This window comes from Gopherus flavomarginatus, chromosome 12 (genome assembly GCF_025201925.1).
Source record: "Gopherus flavomarginatus isolate rGopFla2 chromosome 12, rGopFla2.mat.asm, whole genome shotgun sequence".
Classification (NCBI taxonomy): Eukaryota; Metazoa; Chordata; order Testudines; family Testudinidae; genus Gopherus; species Gopherus flavomarginatus.
In genome coordinates this window covers 33439887-33466099 of record NC_066628.1, presented here as the reverse complement: position 1 = coordinate 33466099, position 26213 = coordinate 33439887, and the positions used below count along the sequence as shown (strand labels likewise).

General features: G+C 38.5%; 1 protein-coding gene across 13 annotated transcripts in view; it reads left to right on the top strand.

The window, feature by feature from the left end:
• The window catches only part of FOXK2 (forkhead box K2), a 105881-nt gene that overhangs the window by 59090 nt on the left and 20578 nt on the right, over positions 1 to 26213 (top strand). For all 13 annotated transcript variants that reach the window (XM_050919278.1, XM_050919277.1, XM_050919275.1 and 10 more), the window contains 5 exons: positions 17089 to 17283; positions 20159 to 20306; positions 20824 to 20970; positions 24054 to 24247; positions 25117 to 25292. In XM_050919278.1, the coding sequence (XP_050775235.1) occupies positions 17089 to 17283; positions 20159 to 20306; positions 20824 to 20970; positions 24054 to 24247; positions 25117 to 25292 (860 nt within the window). The remainder of the gene's footprint in view (positions 1 to 17088; positions 17284 to 20158; positions 20307 to 20823; positions 20971 to 24053; positions 24248 to 25116; positions 25293 to 26213) is intronic.

Below are 26213 nucleotides of genomic sequence, written 5' to 3'. Positions count from 1 at the left end.
AAATCCTCACACCTTCAGGTTAAAACTCAGAGGTTCTTCTGATCCTCCAAAATGCCTTAGGGGAGACAGTAGAAATTCAGTGCTTCTAGTGTGGGATGCTGTTCTCCATTGGGTTTTAAGGGAATGTAATGGATCAACAGAGCTAAGTACAGTATGAAATTTTTTTCCAGGCAATCCTGCAATAAAACCAAAAGAAACGGCTCCTAAAAGAGCACAAAATGTATGACTTAAAGCAAAAAATGTCTGATGGGGATTCATCATGTCTGACTGGACTAAATGTTATCTTTGAATATGATTTCATATAGAACCTTTCATTCGGGAGGATGGCTCTGAACACTGTATATCTTGCTACCCACCTACTGAAATGCATCTGCCTCTGAAGCAGAACACAGTTAATGGTGAATTGTATGCAGTCATTTACGACAGGAATTGAACAACAGTTTATTTAAAGATACTATCAACAAATGAATCCCAGTGTTAAATCTCCACCTTCCAGTGTAAGACAAGCTAGGAGCTCTGTTTTTGGCTATCTAAAGCTGTTCTAGTTTCATATCACTCACTTCTTCCCACACCAAGTATCGCTTGCTTAGCTGGCTGAAAAGATATGGGGGAATGTACGTAGCAGAATGTAAATAATTACAATTTAGCCATGACACAAGAGTCTAACGTGACTGGACTTGTGAAAAGTGTTCTGGGATCTTTAATACTTCCAAGTGGTTAGGATCTCAGTTACATGTCCAGCAACCTGTGTGTTAAGAGTAATACTACCCCCCTAATATTTTAGACATTTACTTTTAAGGATATAACTGTGTTTTAAAATACATATCAGCTAGTCTTAGAGATACTAACTTTAATTTTGTTGTCTTGGAGAAGGTTCCATTTTTGGAGAAACTGTCAGCTTGAAGTTTTTTAGATTGAGTAATTTAACCCAAAGTTGTATTTAAATGCTGATGAGCCTTTCCTTTATTGCTGGCTGCCCCTGACAAAAGCAAGTTCTGTTTCTTTAGTCATTTTAATTTAATATCAAAGCTGTTTTAGGCAGTAGGTTTTTGATGGCTGTGTCTTAATCTGATGCCCTGAATTTTTACTACTACTTCTATTTTTTGAGAATGCATTCCTGATGTTAGCTTTCTCTCATTGTCCAGACAAATTTCTCCTATTCCTAGTTCATCCTTTTTACAGCAGTGAAGTTCTTTCAGAGAGGCAGAAACAGTGGCAAATTCAGTGTGTAGTCATCTCCCCAATTTCTCAGAAATTTGTTGTGTAAGCTACAGTAGATGTGTAAGAAGTGAGATGTCTGTGTAACTGCTGTACATGAACATCTACAGCCCCACAACACAAGCAGAGTATGTACAGAGCCTAAAGAGAATGCATGCACCTGATATGTAGCTTTGCCATCATGCTCACTTTGCATGAGGGCGAAGTGCAGGAGACTACAAATTCTCTCAGCTGTGGTTTTGGGAAGGACATGGTGAGAGAGGTAGTTTACTAACACAGAAACATATCTAAGAAAATAAATCCATTGATCTGAAAGTGCAGGTCTTACAAACTTCTGACTTCAAGATTTTTTTTTCACCTTACTGTCTACAATCTAACGACTTTTAACTGCTTTGAGACATTTTACTGCTCCTGTGCAGTCAGCTTGTACATTTGAAATTCTTTAACCTGATTTTAAAGGATTTTTCGGCTAGCAGGATTGTAGATAAGTTTTTTCCCCTCAAAGTGGCATCAGGGAGAGTTTGGGAGGGAGGGGAATGATCACAGGATTAAAGCAAAGACCAGGAGTTGGAAAAATCTAGTTCCTAATTCTTCTGCATACTACTTTTAACACTTCAGGCAAGTTACTAACCTCTCTGTGCCTCTTCCCTGTATCTGAAATGTGGGGTTAATACCCATCTTACATATGTGTATTGTGGCTTAATTCATTATGCTCATTCTTGTAGTGCTTTGAAAGCCTCTGGTGGGAGGTGGTATAGAAATGTAAATGGATGTTTGTTTTTATTACATCACAGATGTGACAGAGAAGGTAGCATGTGTTTATGTAGATGTATATGGCTGTATATCAAAAATATATTTCATTTTTTCTCTTTAATTTAGTTTGATTATAAATTTTATTCTTTTAATCTGATTTCTGCTACTGGCGGGTGCTTAGACTGGCCCAGGTATTTTTGGGTGGGTTGTTTCATCTTAAGTGATGTGACTACATATCATTAACATCTTCACAGTGGCTTTGACCAAGAAAGTGGGATTCTCAAAATGTCTTAAAGTAGGCTCTGTTCAGCATTGAGCGTAGAACCTGTAAACAGGGGTGAAGACTTCCTTTCACAATTGGTCACTTCTAGGAGCTTGGACTTCCTGAAATTAAGGCATACGTTTCTCATAACTTTTCCAAGCATATGGTTAGAGCAGAATGTAGCACATTCTTACAATATGGTTTTTAAAATAACCTGACATGTCTGGTCATGGATTCTAACAACTTTACTTTGCCATCTTAGAGAGAAGATGGATGTGTGAAGATGAAAAGCTTAGAACAAAGGGTCACAGGCTGCAAAGGGCCTCTCAGTTTCATGAACTCATGAGTATAATTAGAATCAAATAATTAAACTAAGAGTTCTAAGAATTGGTTTCTATATGATAACTTTTAAGTTGGCATCAGAGTACTGGATTTTGGTTTTGACTCTCCCATTGACCCTTGGCAAGTTACTTAACCTTTCCATGTCTGTTTCGTCATTTGTAAAATGAGTATTCTGAAGAGCTTTCATTATCCCCAAATGCAAGGATCTATGTCTATAGTATTTATTATTTCTGTGCAAAAAAGATTTCCAATAACGTGACTGTCTTGTTAGATTTAGTAATATGATTAGTATATATTTCCTCTTCATTAATCTTTCCCATATTGTACTTTTCTGTTGCCTGTTACACATACTGTAATTATGAACTGTGACTACACATACTTATGGTTGTATCTTCTCAGGATCTCTCTTGAGGCATGTTTCCTGAGTGAGAATCCATACATTGTACTTGGATCTATACCAGTGGTTCTCAACCTGTTTACCCATTGTTGCCCACATATGCAGCTCTCTGTGTTATGTCAGCTTCACCCACACAATAGATATACTGCTTGTATGGCCCTGGGGATGTCACATGGGCTGCAGCTGTGTGCTAATTGGGCTGCAAGTGGCTTGCGAGTTGAGAACCACTGATCTAAACACACCCATTAGCAGTACAGTTATGTTAAAAACATAGAGCTCAGAGCACAGCTAAAACCATGGATGTCCTTTAGCACTTCACGCTGCACTGCATGGCCAGTTGTGGAGTAGACCTAACAGGGATGCAGCTGGGAGAGGAGTCTGACAAAGTTCTGTTTTCTGATCATCCAGTGCTGATCTAGAGAGGAAAAATAACATCTGCCTGAAGTTAGGATAAATATGAAATACTACTTGTGGCCTCTGGCTCACTTTTGCAGTGGGCTGCAGTAATCATGGATTAACAGATGAGGTAGTGGACAGTATTACCAAGGATAGAGAGACTGGGCTTCTCAGAAGCTTAGACCTGGCCTATACATAAAACTTAGGTGGACCTAGCTGTGTCACTGTGGAGTATAAAAAATTAGACATCATTAGGTTGACCAGCTGTCGACCTAGCTACTGCCTCTCTTGGGGGTGGATTAAATACAGTGATGGAAAAAACACTTCTTTTTCTATTGCGGCTGTTTACACGCTGTGGTGCTACAACAACATGGATGCGGCGCCATAGTGGAGGCAAACCCCTAGTGTTAAGTAGACCTCATTATCATGATTCAGAAGTAAAGTCCCATATATGCAGACTTGCCTCTTCAGGTAGCTGTTTTAATGATAAGAGGATTTTGGCATAACTTGTGATAGAACATGGGTATCTAGGAAGGTAATAATACATATACCCCTTTGTTCTAACCTGTGAGTCATAGATGCCTTTTACAATTATGCGCACATCTCAATATTTCATGACAGCACTCTTTCTCTACTCCTCCCTTCTGTTTTTATTGTAAGGGATACTACAACACTAAAGTATTCTGTTTTAAAGTATTGGTTTTAATAGGGTTTTGCAGGCAAATCTGTTGCTGATGGTTTAGTTAGAAGTGAATGATGATATTGTTAGAGTGCCATGTTTCCACATGTTCCTTTGCAGTCAAGCAGTACCCCCATGATGTGCTGAAGTGGATATCTGTGACTAGCCTACACAATAGTAAAGGAATATAGGAGTGTCATTTTATATAGTGTCTACTTCCTTTTACTAGAAATAACACATTTTATAAAAAAGCTAAAGTGTTTCATAACAGTTGAAAATGTAGGCTTAAATATTTGGTGGTAATAGGAGAATCGTTCTAAAATGCAACTGTATGAAAGGAAGAAATAAGAATTGATTTTACTTTTTTTGTTTTTAATTAGAAGCTATGGTATAGTGCAGTGATGTATGGCTTGTAAGGTGTTGAAATAGCCATTTGTAAATCTGGTACAGGTATGGGCATATTAAATACCTTTTTAAAGAAATGAATTAAACTTTATCCGTTTAGGATGAAATTTACCGTTGGAGACCACACAACCAGACGCACACTGCTTTTGTATACAGAGATGCTAAATACTTGAAAATGCAGTATTTCCATAGGCGGAGTTTCTTTTGTATTCACAGACTGGGGAGCCTCAAATTCCAGAGGCATTACATGAGCAGTTTTAATGAATTAGTGTCTGGTTTTGCTGCAGCAGATGTGACAAGCAGCTTTATAAGCTGCTTCCCATCGATCGCTGTTTTCCAGCTCTTTTGTCTCTTTCTTTTGCTTAGAGAAAAGCAGTGAAGAGCTTGGTTTCTACAGTAACTGCTGCCTACATTCCTGCCTGCAGGCCAGTTTCTTTCACTACTCCTTGCAGCCTGTGCAGGGCTACTGTCTTACGTTTCTTTAGGGTTGTTTCTTTCCCCACCTTCTTGGTGGCTTTAACATTTTTCAGAATCAGACGATCTTGTGGTTGGAATTTGTAGTTTCAGTATATGTATTTCTAATTAAGCAAAGCACATTTCCAAGAATGTAGACTAGCATCAGTATTACTTGCAACTGATGAATGCCAGTTTTTGTATGGCTGATACTTGAAGAGCATTAGATGTCTTATTGCAAAAGAAGAATTATGGTGTTGGCTGAAAATTTGGGATGCCACCATATATTGTTTGGTTTAATTACTCCTTGAAAGGGAAAGAGGTGTTAAATACCTATATTCATGTTTGAAATTTATTCATTCCCAAGTATGCGTTAGCTGATAAAGGTAAACATGTTTGTGAATATTTATTTTTTCCTTCTTCCTTAGCCACGCTCAGTGTCTTTGTGTCATAGTGACATCCTGCTCCTCTGGTAGAGGAGAGAACTAGTTCCAGATCCTTCTGCAAGTAGTCAGTAGCCATTTCAGAAGTGGTACTGACATCTCTACAGACTTTCAAGGTGCTCACTTCCCAACTCAAGCTGCAAGATTGTACTTTGAATCTCCAGTGTGGTAGCGTATAGTTTTACTGGCACATTTCTGTGCCTGCCCTTGAGATTCTGCAAAATTATATTGACCAGATTGGGCAAATATGCAACTGGAGTATTATCTTGACATAGTGGGACACCCCTTTTGTGCTGAGTCCTAATTTACATGCAAGTTTTTGCATCACAAATCTGACATTGTGGTAGTTCTTTTTCATAGTTGTTAGAGCATGTGCACAATAACAGCATGTGCTAAAATACTTAAATGTGTAAGTGGAAAAATGTTCCTCAGGCGAAAAAGAGCTGCTTGTCAATTTAATGGTCCTGACATCTTGCTCCCCAAACTATCTCGAAGCTGATTGTTGCAGAGGCATTGATGCTCTTATATTGGTGGGAGAATATACTTTGCAACTTTCAGCCCTTTGCCAATTTAGATGTAGAGACAATGGAAACTTGGAAGAAAGTTTCGCTAAGGCAGTGGTTTTCAAACTGTGGGTTGCAGTGGCTCTGGTCAGCACCGGCAACCGGGCCATTAAAAGTCCTGTTGGTGGTGCTGCCCGGCTAAGGCAGGCTAGTCCCTACCTGTTCTGACACCGTGCTGCGCCCCGAAAGTGGCCATCAGCAGGTTCAGTTCCAAGGGGCAGGAAGGACCGGGCTCCACGCACTGCCTCTGCCCCGAGCACCAGCTCTGCACTCCCATTGGCTGGAAACTGGCCAGTGGGAGCTGGAGGGGGGCAGTGCCTGTAGGCGAGAGCTGCATGGACCTCCGCCTAGGAGCCGGACCTGCTGCTGGCTGCTTCCAGGGCACAGCGTGGTCCGTGACACCAGGACAGGCAGGAAGCCTGCCTCTGCACCCTGGTTGTGCCACTGACCAGGAGCTGGACCTGCTGCTGGCTGCTTCTGGGGCACAGCACGGTCTGTGGTGCCAGGACAAGCGGGAAGCCTGCCTCTGCACCCTGGCTGTGCTGCTGACCAGGAGCTGCCAGAGGTAAGCCGTACCCCAACCCCATGCCCCAATCTCCTGCCCCAGCCCTGAGCCCCCCCTCAAACTCAGAGCCCCTTTCTGCACCCCAAAACCCTCATCCTTGCCCCACCTGGGAGCCTGCACCCCCCGCCCAGAGCTCTGACCCCCTCCCTCACTCCAACCCCCAGCCTTGAACCCCCCTCAAACCCGGAGCCCCTCCTGCACCCCAGAGTCTGCACCGTCACTCCAGAGCCCTGACCCCCTCCTACACCCCGACCCCCAGCCCAGGGTCCCCTCCCACACCCCATACACCTTATTCCCAGGTCTGTTGGGTCATGGGCATCAACAGTTTTTTTTCAACTGGGTCACCAGAAAAATAAAGATCGAAAACCACTGCACTAAGGCATATCGGCATGTGGAGGTAGTTGAGAGAAGCATCCACGAGGATATGCTTTCTCCCCATTTCCCCTAACAACTAGTTGCCCCTACTTAACATGCAGCTGCTCTTGATGATTTCATTTAGAAAAATGAGTCATAATCAGTAAATGGCCAAACTTATTTGAAGTGGAAACTGGTGGCAAATTACCCAAATCAAGAGTTTATTTAAAACAAAACACACATACTAAAAACCCCACCCCAAACTCTGATCCAAAATTTGTCTTCCTGTTTATAGGAAGCAACACTGCTCTCCCGCTTGGGTAGTTTTTTACATTGCCAGCTAAGGGTGTGGCCTAGAGCAAATAGAGGAGGCATGAAAACTTCCTTTTTTAAAAGCTCTTAGTGTTTGAAATCTTCATGTTTCAATACTCTTGCATTTGACTTGTAATATTTAGTAAACAAGTTTTGTGAAATCTTACAAAAAAAAAATTCACACTCTCTTCACACTGTACGTGAATTTTTACAACTTAGTCACAAAATCCCTAAAGCTGGAATTTCTAGTGGAAACACATGGGTGTAAATGGTACTAATTAAAAAGCAGCTTAAAAAATACACCAAAACCTCATCATTTAGGGCAAAGATTCAATGTCATTCCCTTTTTTTTTTCCTGAGAAAAGAGTACTCCTTCCCCCTGTAAGTCTCCATTATAGCATTTCTTACACTGTTAGTGGTTGTCTTATTTGGATATTCTTAGAAGGAATTTTTACTAGAATCTCTGAACAATTACTTGTTTTCTTTAAATATATTTAAACCTTTTGAATAGCTTGCATTTCAGTTATTAACATAATAAAAACATCTAATGCTGAGGAATTTGAGATAAAAATCTGAAACAGTCATGGGGATCGTTTGAATTAATTTTATGGAACTGTCTAGATGGATTTACATATCTACCTATAGTTTAAATTGGGAGCTGCATTGGAGCTAGTGTTTAAGTTTACCTTAACAGTTTTATAGAAATCATTACATTATTAAATCAAAACTTTTTTAAACTACCTTTGCTTTTTACAAATAATTTTCATTGTCCGGAGAAGATCACGTTATTCTGAAGACTGACTTTATCTGTGACTTAGTTAATTGTTTCTGCATGTTTCATATGAATCATATTAAACAGAAATACTTTAAGCAATGCTGAATTTGTAAACTAAGCAACAATACTAGAATGTAAAATCTTGCTAAGAATATCTTGTAAATTTAACTCTAAAACAAAGCATAATATCTTAGTTCCTGTTCTTCGTACATTTCATTTATGTTGGTTCCATTGAGGGCCAAAGTAAGCAAACAAACAAACAAAAAACTCCTCAGCTCTTGAAGTCTGTTGTTTGAGTTAATTGGTGTGAAATGTGTCAATTTGGAATTCTCTTAAACATAGTCCCAACTTGTTTAAACGGATGGTACAAAATGTTCTGGGAGTGAATTTTTCAGTTTGCCTGTGCCAAGCTGTCAACAGATAGTTAAGGGTTAATAGAACAGGAGTACTTCATGTCTCTTTTGACTGTAAAGGGTTAACAAGTTCAGTGAGCCTGGCTGTCACCTGACCAGAGGACCAATCAGGGGACAGGATACTTTCAAATCTTGAGGGAGGGAAGTTTTTGTGTGTGCTGTTAGTGTTTGGTGGTTGTTCTATGTGGGTTCTGAGAGTGACCAGATGTGCAACCAGGTTTCTCTCCAGTCTCTCTGATACAGTCTCTTATATGTCCAGAATAGTAAGTACTAGATAGATAAAGCGAGTTAGGCTTATGTTTGTTTTCTTTATTTGCAAATGTGTATTTGGCTGGAAGGAGTTCAAATGTGTATTTTGCTGAAAGAATTTTAATTTGTACTTAGGCTGGGAGGGTATTCCCAGTGTCTATAGCTGAAAGACCCTGTAACATATTCCATCTTAAATTTACTGTTTTTCCCTCTTTAATTAAAAGCTTTTCTTGTTTAAGAACCTGATTGTTTTTTGTATTCTGGTGAGACCCCAGGGGACTGGGTCTGGATCCACCAGGGAATTGGTGGGGAGAAAGGAGGGAAGGGGGAGAGAGAGAGGTTAATTTTCTCTCTATGTTAGGATTACTTTCTCTCTCAGGGAGAGTCCGGGAGGGGGAGAGAGAAGGAGGGGGGAAAGTGGATTTTCCTCTCTGTTTTAAGATTCAAGGAGTTTGAATCACAGTGATCTTCCAGGGTAACCCAGGGAGGGGAAGCCTGGGAGAGGCAACGGTGAGGGAAAGGGTTTACTTTCCTTGTGTTCAGATCCAGAGGGACTGGGTCTTGGGGATCCCCGGGCAAGGTTTTGGGGGGACCGGAGTGTACCAGGCACTGGAATTCCTGGTTGATGGCAGCGCTACAAGTACTAAGCTGGTAATTGAGCTTAGAGGAATTCATGCTGGTACCTCATCTTTTGGACGCTAAGGTTCAGAGTGGGGAATTATACCATGACACAAGCAAAGTGCCCATGAACCTGAAGTTCCATGGTACAAAATTTAGCTGATGGTATGTTATGTTTTATACCTATTTCTGTTGGAGGTGTGGGATGGCACTGGGTGGTAAGGATAAGTGTAGGAACAGAATCCCTTTCTCCCTGGGGGATAGACTTCTTACTCCTCAAGTTGAAAAACTTTTATCCCTTTTATGTATCTAAAATTGCAGTGCTTTACCCCATCTCTGGGATTTCTTAGCGGTTTTTATGCTTCGCTTTGGAGTTTGAAGCTGAGCACAACTCTTTGAATCCAAACAGCCCTTCTACTCTTACAAGTCTAATTTAGGTGATAACTGAACAGTATGTTCACTGTACCAAACTGAAAATTTAAATGGGGGGGTGGAGTGGGATGGGGTGTTGTATTTTGTTTGTTATGTAATATGTTTTCTGTCAGCCTTTTCTTATCAAACTAATAATCAATGAAGCGGCAAAAGGAGAAAAGACTCAATTGTGGTTCTTTATATATACTATTTTCATGATGAATTAATATCTAAACATCTTACAAATGTTTTAAAATCCTATCTTCCTAAATTTGTAATGTTAAGTAAGACTGGATGGCAGCCAATTCTACACCTTGATCATAAATTTGGTAGCAAAGCTTTTCACTTAACAGTTTAAATATTACTGTAGTAATATGGAAGAAATAAAATGCCGTGTAACATTACAAACTTGCTAGAACTATTTTGGATAAAACAGTTGAGTTGCATTATGTAAAATATAAATGAACAACAGTTCAGGTCCTGAAGTGGGCAAGCATGCACTGGAACATCTTAATAGCAACTGCCCCATCTCCAGGCACACCCTCCCCCCAGCTATGTATATCGTACAACATTGTCAGCCGGTGATGGAAATGCTGTCTATATACAATGTGCCTTTGAAGGGCCATGCTTCCTTGTAGGCTGAACAATCTTCAGTGAAGGGCATGGTGGTTTTCTGGTAGAGTGAAGGATAGACAAGGTAAAAGAAAATTGTGTAAAAGAGGAGAGAAATCAAAACTAGGGATGAAAGTCTAAATTATTGAGAAGCCATCCTGAAGCCAAAAGAAAAGGGGATCCTTGTTATGATGTAGATGAGATTCCAGAGAAAGGATGGTTTTATCTTGGGAAATACTGTGATCTCTCTCTTGGTCAGTTCAACAATCATAGAAGAGGAGGAAGAGGGACTGTGGATAACATTATTGGTGATGACTTTGCAATCAAAGAAATCCTAAGTGAAAACCTACAGAGTGACCCAAGATTCTTGTTGATGAATTTCATTTCTCTTTGAAATAAAGTACAATGGGGAAGATAGAGGATCCTTGTAACTCCCATTCCTTATCCCTTTATTGTTCCTACCCATTTTCCAGATTTTTTTTTTAGTGAAAGTTGTATAATGTCTTATAAAAGGAATCTCCCCTGAAGATTTTGAAACAAGGATGATTCATAGGGCTATCAGTGCTAGGTCCTCATAATAAACTTCCATTTGAAAAATGGAGGTGCTGATAGAAGGAATTGACTTGTTCTGTAGGGGAAAATGGTGTTGCCAAACCATATCTTGATCACTACAAGACAGCTTCAGACTGAATGTTGTAGGGCAGTGGTTCTCAACGTTTACATAAGAACGGCTTCACTGGGTCAGACCAAAGGTCCATCCAGCCCAGTATCCTGTCTACCGACAGTGACCAGTGCCAGGTGTCCCAGAGGAAGTGAACCTAACAGATAATGATCAAGTGATCTCTCTCCTGCCATCCATCTCTACCCTCTGACAAACAGAGACTAGGGACACCATTCCTTAACCATCCTGACTAATAGCCATTAATGGACTTAACCTCCGTGAATTTATCTAGTTCTCTTTTAAACCCTGTTATACTCCATCTTCACAACCTCTTCAGGCAAGGAGTTCCACAGGTTGACTGTGCGCTGTGTGAAGAACTTCCTTTTATTTGTTTTAAACCTGCTGCCCATTAATTTCATTTGGTGGCCTCTAGTTCTTATATTATGGGAACAAATAAATAATTTTCCTTATTCTCTTTCTCCACACCACTCATGATTTTATATACTTCTATCATATCCCCCCGTTCCAAACCCCTAATCATTTTAGTTGCCCTCCTCTGAACCTTTTCTAATGTCAGTATATCTTTTTTGAGATGAGGAGACCACATTTGTATGCAGTATTCAAGGTGTGGGCTTCGTATGGATTTTTTATTGATTTCTAACATCCTGTTTGTTTTTTTGACTACCGCTGCACACTGTGTGGATGTCTTCAGAGAACTATCCACGATGACTCCAAGATCTCTTTCCTGATTAGTTGTAGCTAAATTAGCCCCCATCATATTGTATGTATAGTTGGGGTTATTTTTTTCCAATGTGCATTTCTTTATATTTATCCACATTAAATTTCATTTGCCATTTTGTTGCCCAATCACTTAGTTTTGTGAGATCTTTTTGAAGTTCTTCACAGTCTGCTTTGGTCTTAACTATCTTGAGCAGTTTAGTATTATCTGCAAACTTTGCCACTTCACTGTTTACCCCTTCCTCCAGATCATTTATGAATAAGTTGAATAGGACTGGTCCTAGTACTGACCCTTAGGGAACACCACTAGTTACCCATCTCTGTTCTGAAAACTTACCATTTTATTCCTAATCTTTGTTTCCTGTCTTTTAACCAGTTCTCAATCTGTGTAAGGATCTTCCCTTTAATCCAATGACTTTCCAGACTACTATACCCCTTTCAGGAGTCTGATTTGTCTTGCGTACCCCAAGTTTCACCTAACTTAAAAAAGACTTGCTTACAAAAGTGTTGTGGCAAACTTACTGAAAGAATGCTTACTTTCTCATTTTGTCTGTGTGAAATTTTAGTTTGTAATGACTTCACTAGTGCTTTATGTGTATAGCCTGTTGTAAAACTAGGCCAAATATCTAGATGAGTTAAGGTACCCCCTGGAAGACTACTTTGTACCGCCAGGGGTGCGCTTACCCCTGGTTGAGAACCACTGTTCTAGGGGATATTGAAGCACTGGTCCTGACAATAGGACTTGAAATACTGGTGTCTCAAAAGGACACATCAGTGAGAGCTAGAAGTTTTAGCCTGTTTCATGCTTGAGTGCGGAGACAGGAGTGGGAATCCAGTCAGGTGATAAATTCAGAGAAGAGGACTTACAAGTGAGTAATTCTGTGCCCCCCGAACCCCAGTTAGGACAGAGCTGGTGAAGCAAAGAGGGAATGCTTTAAATGTGGATGTGACAAGTACAACCATACTGTAGACATTTGCTCCTCTAATGAGACCATTATCTAGCAGCTTATGAAATTATTTTTATTTATTTAACACTTACATTGCAGTAATGCCTGCCCAGTCCCATTTTGCTAGATGCTATACAAACAGTAAATGACAGTCCTTGCTCCCAAGGAGTGATTGGAAACAGTCAGTTTGTGGATTCACTTTTTTTCTCTACCCCTATGCCCTCCCCAGTTTCATTACTCAATGCATTCTGGATTTATTTGTTTAGAATAAAAAAATTGTGTGCTGCATCTTACTCCCATCCTCTAGTCCAGGGGTCTGCAACCTTTTGGAAGTGGTGTGCTGAGTCTTCATTTATTCACTCTAATTTAAGGTTTCGCGTGCCAACAATACATTTTAACCTTTTTAGAAGGTCTCTTTCTATAAGTCTGTAATATATAACTAAACTGTTGTATGTAAAGTAAATAAGGTTTTGAAAATGTTTAAGAAGCTTCATTTAAAATTAAATTATAATGCAGAGCCCCCCGGGCTGGCGACCAGGACCCAGGCAGTGTGAGTGCCACTGAAAATCAGCTTGCGTGCCGCCTTCGGCACACATGCCATTGGTTGCCTACCCCTGCTCTAGTCTGTCCTCAGTATGTTTTCCGTTTAGATGATAAGGGCTTTATGGAAGGGATCTGTCTTCCATTTCGAGCTGTGTAAATAATAAATACAACACAAGTACTGTTGTCCTGATTCATTCTTTTTTTTTTTAATTACCTAAAAGTGGATGCTATCAGTTACAAATTTTGGAGCTGATAAAACCATGTTGTTGTGTAGCTTTCGTAAATACTTATTTTCACCACTTAGAAATATGACACAAACTTTTCACCCTGTAACTTGTGGTTTGAAAATATTTGAACATATTTTAAGTGTTTTTGATCAATCCCAAATGTAACCATTTGATTTCTCATTGTGAACTGCAGTACCTTCCCGTGCATAAGCAGGAAGGTTTCAGTGGTACGGTAAGATGAAATGCAAATATTTAGGTGTTCACATGTTTAACTAGATTAGAAGTTTAGCTGGAATCGTATTATATCCTCCTTATAACACCATCCTCTCAGAGCCCAGCATGTGAGATGTTGAAAAGCCTGTTGGTAATGCTCCCACAGTATAAATATAGTACCTAACTTGTAACAAGTGATGGTAAGATTGGCACAGAGTTTAATATCCAGTACAAAGCTTTGATTACCCAAAGCTCCTATCTTCTCACACTTGACAAACCCTTGAGAGCCATAATGGTCTCAAACATAGTTTTTGGAATCAGGGCCTTGGACTTGGCAGGGGAGAAGCTGTTCCATATCTTTGTGTATGATGGCCAGGGGGCAAGAAGTGATCAGAAGATAGAATGGCAACACAAGAGGGGAGAGTTTTTAGTGGAGTGTAGATAGATATGTAGGAAGATGGGGGTTGTGCCAAAGTTGACCTGGAATTCACATTTTGTGGCTTTGGATTTGCCTGTACTTCAGTTTACGTTATGAAGCCTCTCTCCCACCCCCCAGTAAAAATCCAGCAGCATTTTGGAGCATTGCCTGCTTACTACTAGATGGTATCCTTTTCTATGCAATAACCAGTCTGACCACTGAATCAGCAGTTGAAGTTTTGCACAGCTGCTTCTGTGTTGCTCTTCAGTTGAAATGAATCTTCTCTACAAGGTATTCAGTCACTGAGACTGAGGAGTAAATACACTTGAATCTGGAAAATAGTTACATAAAATATGTAGAAAAGTCTATCCCACAAAAGTCTAAATATTTAGGTCTCAAACATACAATATTGCTACTCAATTTTTGTTATTAATGTTTACTTAAAGTAAACATTCTCGCTTGTTCTTCTGTGCTGACAAAATGAATGCTTTTGCTTTCTATTTGTGTGCTCTTGAAGACTGATGTCTTGAGAGGAATGTTGGTTGGGATAACATTGGCTTTGACCAGCAAAACAAACTTTATTCCTTCCATCAGATATTTAAGGAAAAGACAAGTGATGGAGGAAAGAATTTTATTTTATATAGAAAGAGCAAGGAATTCCAGCTTTATAGTGTAGCAATAATGTTTTCATTACTGTTTACTCAAGCTTGTCTACATTTTTCAGGTACAGTCCTTCATTGTGGCTGTTAGTTTAAAAACAATTAAGTAGGATTGCACAGTGAAAGAGGGAGAGTCTAGTCCATTTTGCTTTCCTGCTCAACCCACGTACAGTGTTTTGGCATAGATTCTGTTCCCAATGTAGTACATCAAGCATGTTTCAGAATCAAGTTGTCTGTCATACTCAGCCCTCGTCCAGACTAACCCGCGGCATCGGCGGGTTAAAATCGATTGCTCGGGGATCGATATATCGCGTCTAGTCTGGACGCGGTGTATCGATCCCCGAGCGCGCTTACATCGATTCCGGAACTCCATCAATCCGAACGGAGTTCCGGAATCGACACGGAGAGCCGCGGACATCGATGCAGCGCCGTCCAGACTGGTGAGTACCTCGATTTTAGAAATTCGACTTCAGCTACGTTATTCACGTAGCTGAAGTTGCGTATCTAAAATCGATTTTAATTTCTAGTCTGGACGTGGCCTCAGACTGGTCCTTATGAAATGAGATTGAAAGGAAGGTCACAGTCACATTTCCCCACCCTCTTACTCTTTAAGCATATAACGTAGGAATACATGATCCATGGTCACTAGCAGTGAATATCCATGTTTGCATTAGATGCATCTATCATTAAATGTTGTTCCAAAGTTATAGTGACACTTGGAACAAATGCTGCCTGCACCTGTTCCAAAGCAGCTTTGTTTCCTTTATAATAGAACCTCAGAGTTATGAACTGACCAATCAACCACACACCTCATTTGGAACTGCAAGTACACAATCAGGCAGCAGCAGAGATTTTAAAAAATGCAAACATAGTACAGTATCATGTTAAAAGTAAACTACTAAAAAAATAAAGGGAAAACAGCATTTTTCTTCTGCTTAGTAAATTTCAAAGCTATATTAAGTCAATGTTCAGTTGTAAACTTTTTAAAGAACAACCGTAACATTTTGTTCAGAGTTATGAACATTTCAGAGTTACAGAGAACCTCCATTTCTGAGATGTTCATAATTCTGAGGTTCTACTGTAGATCTGTGTAAAAGGATCACTTCACAATATGGTTTCTAAAGTTTGTAGATTGTCATTGGCAAAGCCTCTCAGTGAGGGGCATGTAAATATGACCATGCATTGGGTCTTTTGTATATCTAACGTGGGTTCAGTCCTGTGCATATCTGACAGATTTCCAGGGAGGAGAGGGCAGCAATACATCTAACATTTATTAGATTATTGCTGATCATGAGCAAAAGGCAGAATTACCTGAAATGTTTTTTGTTGGTGCTATGGGTAGTAACAGAATTAAATTTAGGTATGCTCAGTCTGTTTGTGTACAGTTAAACTGTAAATAGCCTGTTCTCCTGTTTAATTGGGTTAATTTCTATATGCTGTAGTGCTTGCCTAATGAGGGAGGGGGGGAAGGAAATGTTTTAAAAGTTCATTAGAGATGGGTTTTTAATGAATATATACAAAAATTAAACATTTTACATATTTATATAACTGGATTTTATCAAATTTAAAGCAGTTAACAATTAAAACAAACATACAGACATGGTTTAACTTTTTGTTTGTGACTATTTTTGTGTTAAATCTGTTTTAAACAGTCTTTTTCTGAGTCTAAATGAAGACTACATTTGCTATGACTGTTCATTTTTGTAGCACCTATTGCTTTTACGGTTAGGCACCATTAGCTTTGCTGTATGCATAGTAAATAAAGTGCTTTAGGAGAAAAAACAAAAATTTGCTTTTAATTAATACTAGTGAAATTACATAGGCCCTAATCCTGCAAATGCTTATGCACCTTCTTAACTTTACTTCTCTGAGTAGTTTCACAATAGGACTACTCAGAGAGTAAAGTTAAGTAACTTCATAAGTGTTTGCAGGAACAGTGCCATAGTGAACCAAAGGCTACCAATGAATGGATGTTGGAGGACTTGTTAGCTCTCTTCAGTAGTTAAGGACAGTTCAGTATGCTTAAACGAACTGAGGTTAGAGATTTTTCTGTGGCAATACTGATTGTTGGGGATACTACAAAAACCAATTTACAAGTTTATGCACAAAACCCATTCCTTCTGATGTCATTGTTCAGATGTTTTCAAAATAATACCCCATTTGGAGTATATTTCCAGTTCATCTCAAGATGGACTACAGGAAATCTAGAGAGCTACAGCGTTAAAATAATTTATATACTTAATACAATTATATTTGTAATCTGAAGTCTAAAATTTACTTTGTAGTGTTCACTAGATCTCTGTACCTGTGTGTAAAATGAAGATAATTGCAAATCATTACCCAAGCTACACTGTTTATTACTTTAATCAGGGTTAAGTATTGCTTGTGAGTTCCACAAAAAAGTCTGTTATGTATTACCTGTAAATAAGTTGCATATATATTTGTTTGTTTCTATTTTTCAGATGTACTTTCAGGTTTCCCAGCACAAACATCAAGATAACATTCACAGCTCTGTCCAATGAAAAGAGAGAAAAACAGGAGTCCCCAGAGTCTCCAGTGAAACCTGTGCAACCCCAGATTTCTCCTTTAACAATAAACATTCCAGACAACATGGCTCACCTGATCAGCCCTCTCCCTTCTCCCACAGGAACTATCAGGTATTTAAAACTTGCAAAATTGCATGTAGGGTAATATATGGTTACAGAATCAGTACAGAGATGTAGTTCATTTGATGTTGCTTTCCTTATGTAATAATACTTACGTTGGCACTCAGAGCAGCCTCAGATGAGCCTTGGAGTAAAATTATAGCATTGTGTTTTTTCAGTGGCTACCTATTCACATAAATATACAAATCTGTTACTGTCATTAAAATCTGACTTTAAATTGATAAAAGCAATAAAATTGTGTTAGGGCTGTATTCTGAATGCATCCTTTTGTTCCTAGTATTCTAGGACGGTTAGAGCAGTGAATGAGCCCACATTTCCCAGTGGCTGAAATATTTGGACACACTAGAGTGAGTTTAAGAATTAAGCTTCAATCTTAACGTACAATTTTCTTGCCTTTGGTCTTCATTATACGTGTGACAGCGCTTTCATGTAGTTTCTATTTTTATTTCCATTGTTAGTACTATTCTTAAGCAGCTGACTAAAATCCAGTGTCCTCAGTAAGTTTGTCAGCAGAAAAATATGTTGTAGCAGTGTGGAAATGCTTATTTTGAAAGCTAATGATTAGAAAAAGTATCTTACTGACTAGTGACTACAATCAGTAAACTAAGTTTCTTATTTATAGTATTTCAGTACAGCACCAGGAGAAGTATAGTGTTGAGAAATGTTTTGGTAGGTGCAGTTAATTTGGGTCTGTCAGTTTAGCTGTATTGATTAGAGACTCGCAGCCATCATTTGGCTTGTTTGTTGGGTTGAAGTTCAATTAAACAAAAAGCTTAATTGCTCTTCTTGCAAACTATTATAAAAGCACTTTGAATAGAATTTTCAAAAGCACCAAAGTCACTTAAATATTTTTGAAAATTCCATCTTTTCCTCACAGATTCTGGTAGATCTGCTTGATTCAAGGAATATAAAGCTAGTGTGTCTAATTCTGTTGATCTTTACATTTGGATCTTGTTTCAAAGTTTAAATTCAGAAGTAAATCTGATACTCAACAAGAACAGAGATCTTGATTCCAATTTTGTGATGGTGTTTGCAAATTGTATTTGTGTTTGCACATTGGGAAAAAGTGATTTGTTAATATAGCAGTCTTGGATTTTTTTATTTAAACTAGGAAAAATTTATCTTCCCCAAGAAATGACTGAATTCATAAATATTTCAAGAAGTATTTCACCATTGCTTTTTGCATTATCTCGGCTGTTGCAATTATCTCCCAAGGCTACTAAACAACTGTTAAACTATACCATTAAAAATCACAGCAGTTCTAAGTCTATTTGACTAGCTTGACATTTTCTTCTTTAATTCACCAAGTTGTGTGGAGGATTTGTAAACTTGCTTTGATTATACGATATGTGTTGCTGTGTAAATACATGGTACAGTGAGCTAAGTAAAGGGATACTGTCAGTTGATATGCGCAAAACTTACATAGCACAGCAGTGATCAACACTTTTTAAAAAATGCTGATCCTCTGTCTTTTAACCCTCAAAACAAGGCCTGTTCCTCACAACTTTAACAACATTCAATCTTCCCTGCTGGACAGTCCACCAACAGCTAACTTCAAATGTTGGAATTGTGGAGATAAGAAGTTTCTCTTCAAGAACAGTGTTTTTATATGTTACTCTGTCTACACACAGGAACATGGCAGGCATTGCAAAGGGAGACAGCAAGATGTTCCTGTCTGCTTGCAGAGCAAATCTTGGCAGATACAACTTTTTGTCCCGCCAGTCCAGATGGTATCCCTTAACTGTAGTTTTCCTTAAAGTTTTAAATTTTATATATTTTGATTAATCTAAAATAGTATCTTTGATTTGTCACAAGGCTAGTGGATGGGACCTGGCAGACTTCTCAGATTCCTGCTTTTATTTTCATATAAGTGTTTTTTGATGCTGCTGAGGGCAGAATTGAATCCTGTCATTATGTAAAAATTTTTGGGGCTTATTGGTTTACATGAAAATATGTAAGCAGTGAAAAGATTGCTCACTGTTTCTCAACTGTAAAGGGACAAAAGGGAATTCTGGAAGAATAGCTCTTTATACAGCTATAATTCGGGTGCACTGTAAAAGGTGGGGAAAAAACATAAACTTTCAAAAGATATGGTAGAAATTCATTTGAAGTTTAGAGTTTAATATTTTATACCTTCCCAACACTAATGAGCCTTAGCAAACTGCCAATTATCAAATTTTACCTTTACCATCATTTGTTGGTGTCGTTTCCACTTATGTCATCATCTTCCCAGTCTTTGACCTATTCGATTATTACGTTACATGAGGATTTATAGTGTTAATACAGCTCAGTGTCTGTATATAATTCTAAATCAGTTTACCTGAAGTATATATTTGATTAAATAAGAATCATCCAGAACTCTTTTTCTTTCTTGTAGCTTGTAACTTTATTATATTTTCACAAACATGCTGTTTTGTTCAGATATATTATCAGTGTTTCTAACTAAGCTAAAAACAAGCATGTGGTGGAAATCTCACGTGGACCTATTTTCTGAAAAGTTTTAGATCAGTGGTTCAGGCAAGTATCCAGAATATTTGGTTGTATTAGTAGATTGAACCTCCAACTAAAATGGACATATTGTCAGCAAAGCTTACATAAATACAATATAGCCTACAAAACAGTTAATCTTTCTTTGAAGAGAGAGGCTGAAACCTCATTTGACAGGTTTCTTCCTGGATTGATTTTGATTCTTACAGTGAATTATAAATCCCATTTTCCAGGCATTTATAATAGAAATACTGACAGACCCTTAACGACAGTCTGCGAACACTAGTGAGTTTTCCTACAACTAGAGCTATTTGATTAGACATAACGTGGTGATATACTGTATAACAAAATAGTAGGATCCTCTTTTTATATTCTACAGCGCTGCAAATTCCTGCCCATCTAGCCCGCGTGGTGCAGGCTCTTCAGGGTACAAAATGAGTCGTGTAATACCATCTGACCTACATTTAATGGCTGACAATCCACAGTCAGAAAATGACAAGGAAGCATCCGGTGGTGATAGCCCAAAGGTAAATGTTGCACAGACTAAAACTATAAATAAAAATAAGCCTTGAGCCCAGTGTACCAATGTTGCAAATTTGTTATCCAAAGTGTATGAACGTAGAAAGGATTTGGCATTTAGAAATTGAAAACAGATTGAAGCCAGAGATCTTTGTGGTTCAATGTGCCTTGTATCTTGAATTATTATTATTATTATTTTTAAATATAGATCTCAAATGAAGAGTTTCATGTCTGTACTGGCTTTAGTTACTTTCATGCTTATCATTTTTTAGACGTTTAGATTCATGGTCCTTGGTTAAATGTTGTATTAGTTTCTTTTGATTGTTACTGTCATCTTAAATCCTCCTGATTGGAAGATGTAAGTTTAGTTTTAACTTTTCCTTTTTAAATCCTCAGGTCATCCAGAAGTGTTTAAAAAAAAAAATGAAGTTGATTATTGCATTTTGTAATTTTAGAAAAGAGGTATACTACTGTAAAGTTTATGGAGGCAAATATTTTAAGGGTTCTTTTATTTTTTTTTTATAGGATGACTCAAAACCACCTTATTCCTATGCACAACTAATAGTACAAGCAATTACAATGGCACCTGATAAGCAGCTTACACTAAATGGAATTTATACGCACATAACTAAAAACTATCCATACTACAGAACAGCAGACAAGGGCTGGCAGGTAAATTTCATTTCTAGTATTTCTTTTAAAAGTCATGAATAAAAACGACTATTAGTATGATAAATGAATGATAGTAAATAATCCAAGTCAACTTGTTTTATTTATACTGGTTATATTAAGTGACCATGACAGCCCTTCATTGGATTTTTGGTGGACTGAATGGATTTTTGGTGGACATAAATTCATATGTAATAGATTTCCAATCTTAAAATCTCTAGGTTGGCAGAAGCTTAGGTGTACTATGGCGGCATCATTCTCTAGCCTTAGTATTCCCTAGAGTTCCAATAGGGGAATTCACAGGCCTTGTATTGGAGAAAAATATAAACATAGGTAGAAATGGATTTGTGTGTTTTTGCCACAATAGAACGAATATTTTATTAGAATTTCTACTTGCGTTAACATGCTTGTGTTACCTCAACAAGCCAAAATAAGATCCCGAAATCTTGGAATACAAGCTTGTTGAAAGCTGTGGTCTTGACCTTAAAGCTCCTTAGCTACAGGTGTACACTGTTGACTATCTCATTTTTGATTGTGCTCACACAGGTGACTAGAAAGTTCCATTTGGCCACTTAACTGCTGATGAGAATCTGTCCCTGCTGAGTGTGGAAGGCTAATCCATCTATTTCTGAAAAATTTTAAGCTTTTAAGTAAACAAATTTCTAACCAGAACATTTACCAGGATAACCAATGGAATATAAACCAATGCACTGTTTTTTCCCCAAGTACACAGACAATACAGCTCCAGTGCCGCCGCTGCTGCTTTTAGTTTTACCAAGGGACAGCAGAGAGGAATTAGCAGGACTGATCAGTTTCTCTGCTGCTCTTCAGAACCCGTGAGTTATTTTCAGAGAAGGGACAACCAGTGCAGGCTGAGGAGGGGTAGTGGCAAAGAGTTACTTTTCACATTCACAACAAGTAGAATGTTTCCACCCTCCCAGCAGTAGGGCGGAAAGGCGTTTCAGATTGATCACCTATTAGTAAGAGGGGTATATAAAAGATGGATCACTCTGGTAGGAATCCCAGTACCCTTTTCAATCCCAGGAGTTTGAGGATACCAGGTTTATGGGCTTCTCAATAGGGACGTGGCTGGCAAAGAGCCTCACATTTCTCAGCTCTTACTCTGGCTGGAAGGTGTCTAGTAAATTGTTCAGACTGTGTGTGTTTTTTTTCCCCATCTTTCACACACATAATATAGTATTCTGTTTGTGTGTGTGTATTTATATGGTCAGTTCTAATCTAACAATAGTAATTGGTTTTTAAAATATTTTTGCACGCCTTGTATAAGATACATTTCAGGATTTTGGCTAAAGTACATCTATATTTGTATGTATTGTACTATTGTTTTCCATAGACTCTAGTAGGCTGATACAGATCTGCATTATGGCCTCTAGTTTTAACATTAGGTGTAAGATCACTGAATGTTTAGATGCATAATACTTTGCAAAAACAAAATGGCAGGCACAGCACACCCGTTATGTTTCAGAGAATTAAGTAAAAAGTACACTAATGCATAGCAATAGGAAAATATAATAAAACTGAGTGGCTGTTTTGGTCAGTAATCATGTAAAATATTGCCATAATGGTAGGTAACTTACCTTATTTGTGAACAATACTCTTAGCCTCTGGCTTCAGGCAGTAGATGACAATTTTGGTAACAGCCTGAAGCATATAGGTTAATTGTTTCAATACCTAATGAGGCTATAGATATATGCTAGAACTTTTTTTGAAGGCCCATCATGATGGACTCAATCTGTCGTGTATTTTCCCTCCAGTCTAGAAAAGTTGGATTTAATCTTCTCTCCTAGCAGATGGAGACACAAATACAACTGATAAACTTAAATTCTTCACACCACCTGCTAGTTCTGTTTGTCATTGACAGGGGAAACAGCTTCTGTTAGCATCAGATTGCATTGAAGAAACTGTACGAGGGTAACATTGCCCTGAATTCTCTAAGCCTGCTGTCAAGGTCATGAATCGCATCTGATGCTGACTTGTGACTAGGATTGGATTAAATTTTGAGGATTTTGAAGAGTGTTGATTTGGAATGTTATGAAAATTTTCCCCAGATGTTTCAGTGCTAACATTCAGTGGCTCAGAACTGGACAATTAAAGTTAGTACAAACTTGAATGGTTTGTATTTCTTTCCCCGCACCTGAGTTATCAAATTCTGAAAGGTCTCAGTGTGAGGGGTGTGTGTGTGTGTGTGTATACGAAGCATATAAAGTCAATGATGGATTTTCCCCTTGCATTAGAACATCAGTACCTTCATCCATTTCCATTCAAGTCCCCTATGAAGTTGCAACAGATTTTAGTCTTCATGCCACTGCGTATTGGGCATATGGTAATATGCAGACCACAACATGGTATGATGCTTACCCTAGAACTGCATTTGGACCTACCGCCATTCAGAGTTTTCCTAGGCCCACTGAATCCTTGGCCTCTATGTTGAGACTGTTAGGTGACTGGTATCTTTCCCAGTTTTGGGGAAGAATGACAGGGAACTGAAGTTGCCGAGAATCCTCCTCCTTTTGTGTGGCTTCTGGTAAGGAAAGGTGAACTCCTAAGTAATCTAGCTGTATCTGACATTTCTGTAATAAAACTTTTCCTTTCCTTACTATGAAATAATGATAGAGTATTATTGTACAAGATCAGCACCAGAATCAGTGAATATAGCATGTTTTAGCAGCCCAATGGGAACAGTTTTGACTTGCATTTGAGCAGTGGAGGAAGGTATGGTGTTTCAGGTACTACTAATTCTTCTTTTTATCCACTGCTTTATGTCCACACAACTTCTGAAACCATGCATTGTGACTACTATCCTTCTTGCAAGAGGATTGAAATGAGATTCCCTTAGGAGCTTTTTAGCGTGGTTCTTTAATTGCTTGGAGAGGTTTGAGCAATGCCAAGGCTCCCTTCCCCAGGCTTAGTATGCTGCCTTTATAGTGCTACCAGGGACCTGCTACCCTAAGGAACTGGAGGCTTGAACCCTGAGTCTCCAGTACTACAGACCACTGCACTAGGCCACATTCTGACTTTTTAGTAAAAATATATATGAATTCTACATATTTTTTTATGTTCCATAGAATTCAATACGCCACAATCTCTCTCTGAATCGTTATTTCATCAAAGTACCACGTTCCCAGGAAGAACCAGGCAAAGGCTCATTCTGGAGGATAGATCCTGCCTCTGAAAGCAAATTAATAGAGCAGGCTTTTAGGAAAAGGCGGCCTAGGGGAGTACCTTGCTTTAGAACCCCTCTGGGACCACTCTCTTCTAGGTAAGGAAAAACAGATGAACAAAAAGACATTTAATTTTCAGAAGTTTACCTTAAATGTTAAATTTCCTGCTGGAAGTAAGAGAGAACAGTACTTTTAAATAGTAATATGTTGATACGGTAAGACTGAACTATAATTCTATTACAGAACCAAAAACAATGGCTGTTTTTAATCTTCAGGCTCGTACAAACTAGATAGTTTTGTATACAGTACTAAAATCACAAGTTTAGTTATTTAATTTAAAACACCAGTAAAGATTGCCCTCATGCACAAGGTTTGTTTTCTATTGCTTTTTCAGTGGTAATTTACTGGCTCAGTTTACTTAAGTAATTGTTAGCTTGTTAACATATGAAGGGCTTTCTGTACTTCAGTGTTACACAATTACAATTTTAATTGCTAACTTTATCCCTCCCATGCCTTTAAAAATTGTGTTTAGTTTGATAATGTTTTACTAATATTCTTAATGGTGAAATATATAGACTTATTACTAGCTATGTAAAGATTGTGACCCCTTTCTGCTGCTGCTTGGCTTCCTTTGACTTACCCTTAGAGCCACTCATCATTCTACCCCCCTAGAAAAAACATTTGTACTGTTGCATGGATTGCTTGGAAACACTCCATCAGAAAATGTCCAAATGTTTCTATTACATTAACCGTAGCCAAAGCCTGCCTTTGAATTCTCCCCTTGATTATAACAGAGGCTTTATGCAGAATCAAAATCATGGATTTGGTGGGTACTTGTTTGGTAGAAGGCAAAGGGTTCCCCCTCATGGAAAGTAGATATATTACAATTTTTTTAGAAGCAAGGTCACTCATCTTTCACAATTACTTAAAACATACCAGCTGCCGCTTTCATTTTCTTAAAATACAGAAGTGCCCCAGCGTCGCCTAATCATTCTGGAGTGTTGTCTGCCCACTCCAGTGGCGTACAGACCCCAGAGAGTTTGTCAAGGGAAGGATCTCCTGTCCCAATGGAACCTGAGCCTAGTGCTATCCAGCCAAAATTAGCAGTAATACAAGAAGCACGATTTGCACAGAGTGCCCCAGGTGAGAGTTATTTAAATACTTTTTTGGTGTGGGGTGATGAGGGAAAATTTGTAAAATGTTGCCTGAAACAGTTTTGGTGGAATTCACACCTAAATTAAGAAATCAGTGAATGTTTTCAGATAGATAATTAACTTTTAAGGCAAAGCATGGAGAAGTGCATAAACTCTGTGTGTGAAATATTTTCTGAAAATGGCTAATATGGTCGATACATTTCCTTCCTGGTATTTATATATGTTCATTCCAGCACAGATAGATACTTACTTTTCTGGTAAGCAGAGACTGTACTTCTCTCAGTTAGGAAAATAACGGCATATCAGTGACATCTCTTCTTCTGGAAAACTATTTTCTTTTTGTGCAGCACAGATTCTCCATGCGCAGAACATTAATTTGGATAAAAAGCTCCATTAAGAATGGTTGGTGAAAACCAACATGATTTCCTGGATCAAGGGTTGCTATACTAAATAAATAAATGTCTTATTTACAGGACACATTTGTAGCCATTTTGCTCTTACCCAAAGCAGCAGGCAAGAGAACAAGAATTGGGAAAGGTTGAGGAGTTGAATGGTGGGATGTTTCTTTTGTACTGATTCATCCCCCCTACTCTCCTATATTTACCTGTATTGTATTGGTAGTTTTATTTGTATTCTAGCTATCAAGTTTCCTAATGATATCCCTTATGATACAGTGAAGGCCTGTGTAGGTCTTGTGACAAGATGCATGGAGTCAGCAACAGCAGTCCGATCATTCCAACTCTACATGCTAAAATTGTAAGGTGTAATTGTAAGGTGCAATAAGTTTCTTTATTTTCCATGTTTTAGCTCTTATAGCAACTAGTGAAAGGGAGTAGCGAGGGTTGTTGCTTTTACAAGGCTTCAGTGTTCAGTGTGTTTAAAAGGGTGATTAACTAAAAACATATATAAA